The 6,867-nt window shown below is 37.3% G+C and overlaps 1 protein-coding gene across 1 annotated transcript; it reads right to left on the bottom strand.

The window, feature by feature from the left end:
- Nucleotides 1–1,281: 1,281 nt before the first annotated feature.
- On the bottom strand, nucleotides 1,282–2,270 carry LOC125170964 (olfactory receptor 9K2). The gene has a single exon (XM_047867971.1). The coding sequence runs from the start codon at nucleotides 2,221–2,223 to the stop codon at nucleotides 1,282–1,284; it is 942 nt and encodes a 313-aa protein (XP_047723927.1). The 5' UTR covers nucleotides 2,224–2,270.
- Between the last annotated feature and the right edge of the window lie 4,597 nt (nucleotides 2,271–6,867).

Here is a 6,867-nt window from a genome sequence, read left to right as displayed (position 1 = left end):
AGAAATGCCCCTCTACTCCTAGTTTGCTAAGAGTTCCTTAACTTTAACACATCATACAAGACCAAAAATGGTGAGACACACCTCTTTGGTGTACTCCCCTCACACTAAGCAGGTAATTAGTTCCGTGTGTCTAACCTACAATTTTTCAAATCACCTTTCTTTCAATTACGTTGGTATACTTCAAGCCCACATCAACAACATGATTGATACAGTAGTATACTGGCTCCAATCTTATTCCCTTTAAATAGATCTTCAATACAGCATAAAGACTTTCTCTGATTGCCGGGACACACTGTCAGGCACCCCACTTTGAAATCTGTATGTTTATCTTTGGCATAAAAATCTATGGATTTGGATTGCTTGTGCACGCAAGGATGTGATTCTCACACTGAATTGTAAGCTCCCTAAAGAATAACGTTGTTTATACCTGAGCCTACCACAAGACATATTACACTGTCAATAAATTAATCAAATATATAAATATTCATAAGCATAGATGAGTAAATTTTGGACAATAAGCTATGTTAATGCTAAACTTGCTCTATACCTTTATTAAATATTCTTCACAATAATTAACCCAGGAAAACAATGCATGATAACCCAAATTGAGGCAATGATTGCTCAAAAATATTTGCAGGTCTCTATGTACAATTTTGGTTCTTTATTTTAGGAATTAACAACTAGCAATGTCTCAGAACACTCTACAATGTCAGATCATGTGATATAAAAATTTCTAAATTAATCATTATAGCAAGGATTACTCATTATTTGTTTTATTATTATTACTTCCCCTTGATATAACACATATCAGATATTTGATTCAAAATGAAAATTCAATAACTACATAACATGCTAAAACAAGGTAGCTATATAAATTGAAAACATTATTTTTTAAAATAAGTTGAACATTCTTGTCAATATTAGTGATTATGTTATGTAGCAAGGAGACCTTCCAAAACAAAGAGGTCACAAAACATTGTTTATACACTATATTAACTATAAAATTTGTGCTCAGCAGCAAGCCATTAAGCAAATACAAATCAATTCTGTGAAACAGAATGTTATTTGAGATAGTGGGAAGGTTTATCATGAAAAATGCTTCTCTAATATCCAGGACATCTCTGATATCTGAGACGTTCAAGATGAACAATGTTCCAGGTACCTCACCAGAAAAAAGCTTCTGATAATATATTTATGATGTTTAATGGAATAACTTTCATTAATGGATACAAGGAGTATGAAAGAAATAACCACAAAATCAATGGAGGAAAAAAATAATAATCAAATTTTAGGATTTTTCTTCTCTAGAAGTTTTTTTAGAGCTTCTTTGACATCTTTGTTTCTCAGGGAGTAAATCAAAGGATTCAACATGGGAGTGACTAGGGTGTAACACAACGAGGCCACTTTACTCAGCTCAGGAAATCTGTCAGGAGTGAGATACATAAAAAACACAGCACCGTACAGCACACTCACGACTCCCAGGTGTGAGCTGCAAGTGGAAAACGCTTTCTTACGTCCCTCAGAGGAGCGTATCTTGAGAACTGTGGACACAATATACAAGTAAGAAATAATAATAACTATGATGGTAGGCAAGATGATGATGCTGGATAAGGAAAAGGAAATGATTCTAGAGATAACGAGGTCAGAACAAGATATCCTCTGAAGTGGGCGAGTGTCACAGTAAAAGTGGTCAATGGCCCGAGAACCACAAAAGGACAGAGTAAATGTCATACTGGTCTGAAGAACCGAGCTGATGCAGCCACATAAATAGGAACCAGCCACCAACTGAATGCAAAGACGTGTTGACATCTGGGCAGAGTAGAGGAGTGGGTTGCAGATGGCAATGAAGCGGTCATAGGCCATGGCTGCCAGGAGAAATCCCTCTGCCACGATGAAGAGGGCAAAGAGAAAGAGCTGGGTCACACAACCTGCAAAGGAGATGGACTTGCTCTCAGACCAGAAGTTGATCATGGCCTTGGGTGCAATAACAGATGAATAGAAGAGATCAATGAAGGACAGATTGCCTAGGAAGAAATACATGGGTGTGTTCAGCCGGGGATCGGTCATAATAATGGTCATCATCCCAACATTACCCAGAAGGATCATGGCATACACAAGGAGAAAGATCAGGAAGAGGAGAATGCGGAGCTCTGGGTCGACCCTGAAGCCTACAAGGATGAAGTCAGTCACTTCTGAGTGATTGTCTATTCCTCTGTCACCCATGGTAGAAACCTGCTGAGAGGTACAAGGAAAAATAAATGAACTCTGGGCTTTGAACATAGCCCTTGACCATTGCAGATTTAGGATTGCAAAGCTATTGTCCAAACACTATTCTTATTGTGGCTTTCACAATATTTCTTAAGTGGCTTTCACATTTGCAAGCATCACTTCTGTGTGTTTCTGATTCATTATTTATTCAATAAATTCATTGTCATAAAGAGATGATTCTAAGAGACCACAAATAATTTAATAGTTGACATTTGGGAAGGAATTACAGTGTCTGCATTTGTAGATGTGAGGGGATTTAGTAGTCTCTTTTAGGAAATCTTAACTTTGAGGCCTTAACTCATATTACTGTAAACAGATCTAAATAAAGTGACTGACCTTAAATAAAAGATGTGCAAATACTTAAGATGTGCAAATACTTTTCATAAGTAATGGAAACTTTGAATTCCGATATAAGTCATTTACTCACTAAGATCAAAGTTGTGCACAAATAAACACAAGTATTATCGGGACTCACGTGCTAAGATGTCTCTCCCAGATGGGTATCCATAGTCTTTCCATAAAGTAAATTTCCCTGTGTTAACTCAGCTTGCAGTTTACAATTTTTTAAGAAGAGGCTTCCAGGTAGTCTACATGGAAGAGTTACTTTAGAGAAAAATACTGAAAGATACATATGAGGGATTGTTGACTGCATTCTTCTTTACCCTGGATATGACTTTCATAGCTGTCACACTTTTAACTGCCATTTACAAGACAGCTCAACAGAGGATTTGAACTGCTTGTAGTAAAAATATGGTAACATTTTCCATCTTCTGAGGGTTCCATGTGCTTGGTTCTGCCTAAATAACAACAACAACAACAACAATAAAGGTGCACTTTTGATATGCCAGCCACTTTTTTTTCTTTTTTTTTAATTTAAAAAAAATTTTTAATTTACCCACCCAAGTTAGTTACCATATAGTGCAACAATGATTTCAGGAGTAGATTCCTTAATGCCCCTTGCCCATTTAGCTCATCCCCCCTCCCACAAAGTAACCCTCTGTTTGTTCTCCATATTTAAGAGTCTCTTATGTTTTGTCCCTCTCCCTGTTTTTATATTACTTTTCCTTCCTTTCCTTACGTTCATTTGTTTTATATCTTAAAGTCCTCACATGAGTGAAGTCATATGATATTTGTATTTCTCTCACTGAATAATTTTGCTTAGCATATTACCCTCTAGTTCCATCCACGTGGTTGCAAATAGCAAGATTTCTTTCTTTTTGATTGCCGAGTAATACTCCATTGTGTGCATATGTGTGTGTGTGTGTGTGTGTGTGTGTGTGTGTGTGTGTATACGACATCTTCTTTATTCATTCATCTATCAGTGGACATTTGGGCTCTTTCCATACTTTGGCTATTGTTGATAGTGCTGCTATAAACATTGGGGTGCATGTGGGCCTTCGAAACAGCACACCACTATCCTTTGGATAAATACCTAGTAGTGCAATTGCTGGCTAATAGGGTAATTCTATATTTAATTTTTTGAGGAACCTCCATACTGTTTTCCAGAGTGTGCCAGCCACTTTTCTAAATGTTTTTTAGTAGCTCATTTAATCCACATAACAATAATATGAGGTGCGTACTATTACATTCCAGAAGGGGAAATTGAAATACAGAGAAATTAAGTCTGTTGATACCACCTACTGGTGTCAGAATCCGAATTTGTAGAGTAAAAACTTGGCTCCAGAATCCCTCCATTCTCATTCACTGCAGGATACCACCTTTTTTTTTTTCCAATATAAAATTTATTGTCAAATTGGTTTCCATACAACACCCAGTGCTCATCCCAAAAGATGCCCTCCTCAATACCCATCACCAACCCTCTCCTCCCTCCCACCCCCCATCAACCCTCAGTTTGTTCTCAGCTTTTAAGAGTCTCTTATGCTTTGGCTCTCTCTCCCACTCTAACCTCTTTTTTTTTCCTTCCCCTCCCCCATGGGTTTCTGTTAAGTTTCTCAGGATCCACATAAGAGTAAAAACATATGGTATCTCTCTTTCTCTGTATGGCTTATTTCACTTAGCATCACACTCTCCAGTTCCATCCACGTTGCTACAAAGGGCCATATTTCATTCTTTCTCATTGTCACGTAGTACTCCATTGTGTATATAAACCACAATTTCTTTATCCATTCATCAGTTGATGGACATTTAGGCTCTTTCCATAATTTGGCTATTGTTGAGAGTGCTGCTATAAACATTGGGGTACAAGTGCCCCTATGCATCAGTACTCCTGTATCCCTTGGGTAAATTCCTAGCAGTGCTATGGCTGGGTCATAGGGTAGGTCTATTTTTAATTTTCTGAGGAACCTCCCTCTGTTTTCCAGAGTGGCTGCACCAATTTGCATTCCCACCAACAGTGCAAGAGGGTTCCCATTTCTCCACATCCTCTCCAGCATCTATAATCTCCTGATTTGTTCATTTTGGCCACTCTGACTGGCGTGAGGTGATATCTGAGTGTGGTTTTGATTTGTATTTCCCTGATGAGGAGCGACGTTGAGCATCTTTTCATGTGCCTGTTGGCCATCTGGATGTCTTCTTTAGAGAAGTGTCTATTCATGTTTTCTGCCCAGTTCTTCACTGGGTTATTTGTTTTTCGGGTGTGGAGTTTGGTGAGCTCTTTATAGATTTTGGATACTATCCCTTTGTCCAATATGTCATTTGCAAATATCTTTTCCCATTCCGTTGGTTGCCTTTTAGTTTTGTTGGTTGTTTCCTTTGCTGTGCAGAAGCTTTTTATCCTCATAAGGTCCTAGTAATTCACTTTTGCTTTTAATTCCCTTGCCTTTGGGGATGTGTCGAGTAAGAGATTGCTACGGCTGAGGTCAGAGAGGTCTTTTCCTGCTTTCTCCTCTAGGGTTTTGATGGTTTCCTGTCTCACATTCAGGTCCTTTAGGATACCACCTTTTATAATAAGCCCTTCTGGTTCCTTTAGGTGACTTACTTCTATTTGTACCTCAGAATTCAGTTAAAGTTTCTTATCTCCAAAATAAATTCTCCAATTTTCAACCTAGGTTAAGACACTTCTGCATAGATCATGCTCCCAAGGATGGTAGCTATGATCACCACTTTTAATATGCATATTAAATATTCATAAGTTCTTCCTTAAGATCAAACTTCAAGCTGTCCTCCATAAATTCAGTACAGTGTTCTGTGTCTGGCAAATAGCAGTCAATATTTCTTATATAGGTATATACTGCATGATATTTGAACATGCAGACTCAGAAAAACTTGAGGACTTTGAAATACTGAGGTGGTTAGCATGGGTTTAGATTTAAGTAAGGGAACAGCCAGTGCTGCTTCTCACATTTACTAACTGGGACCTTGGACTAAGTGACTTATGTAATTTATTTGTTTCCTGTACAACCTCCTTATGTTCTTTAAGTTACTGATGTAATTATATGGCAAGTTACTATACCAGTGTATCCTCAACATAGAGCAGGGATAAAACAACATAACTACCAAGTTTTCTTGGGGGTATATACTTAGACCATGCACATAAGAGGCACCTGGGTGGCTCAGCTGGTTAAGCGACTGACCCTTGATCTCAGCTCAGGTCATGATCTCATGGATTATGAGTTCGAGCTCTGCTTCAGTCTCTGCGCTGACAGCATGCAGCATGCTTGGGGTTCTCTCTCTCCCTCACTCTCAAAATAAATAAATAAACCTCACTTTAAATGTTTACTTATATTTTATAGAGAGAAAGAGAGCAAGGGAGGAGAGGCATAAAGAGAGAGGGAGAAAGAGAAAATCCCAAGCAGACTTCATGCTGTCAGCATAGAGCCTGAAGGGGGCTCAGATTCACAAACCATGAGATCATGACCTCAGCTGAGATCAAATGTCAGTTGCTTAACTAACTGAGCCACCCAGGTGCCCAAAATAAATAAATAAAGTTAAAAACAGGATAATGCACATAAATAACTGAATATCATTTATCACAGAATAAACACTTGACAGATATTAACCATTATCATTTATCATATCTTTCTGTGTTCAATCCAACAATACACACCAAATAATAGGCACTAATTAGGTTGAAAATAAATAATATGTATATGGACTTTTTTGGAATAAACCATTCTATGTTGGGGGAAAGAATCAGAGAAACTGTTAACAGTTTTAAAAGAATAAAGAAATCTGATAGAAGTATAATATTTTGCCCCAGAAAGAGATCACTGAAGAAAAGTGGTATGGTGTCTCCCTGTTATATTTTCATTATTCACCACCTCCACCGAAACTTAAATATGCAAGTAATTGTATTATAAAGGAGCAAAATTTTAAATAGATAACACTTAGGTTCTGAGGAGACATAAGATACTTACTTAAATAGCGAGAAGAAAGCCTGAAGTCATCATGAAATATTTTTTAATCATATATTTTATTATTTCCTCTAATCTTTACTAGTGGTAAGAAGATATGTCATTTTAATCATCCAGATTTATTCCTATTGAACTTATTCTAATGTTAATAAGGTTATGCCTAAAGACATTTATATCTGGAAAAGGGAGTAGACAATAAACAAGTAGTCAGTTTGAGACTTAAAACTCTCATGTTTTAAGATGTACTCTTACCTTATATGGTTGGGTAATTTTTCAGATCCTGAAA

The sequence above is a fragment of the Prionailurus viverrinus genome, chromosome B4 (assembly GCF_022837055.1).
Source record: "Prionailurus viverrinus isolate Anna chromosome B4, UM_Priviv_1.0, whole genome shotgun sequence".
Lineage (NCBI taxonomy): Eukaryota > Metazoa > Chordata > Mammalia > Carnivora > Felidae > Prionailurus > Prionailurus viverrinus.
The sequence above is the reverse complement of the archived record's forward strand: the minus strand, read 5'-3'. Positions and strand labels throughout refer to the sequence as shown.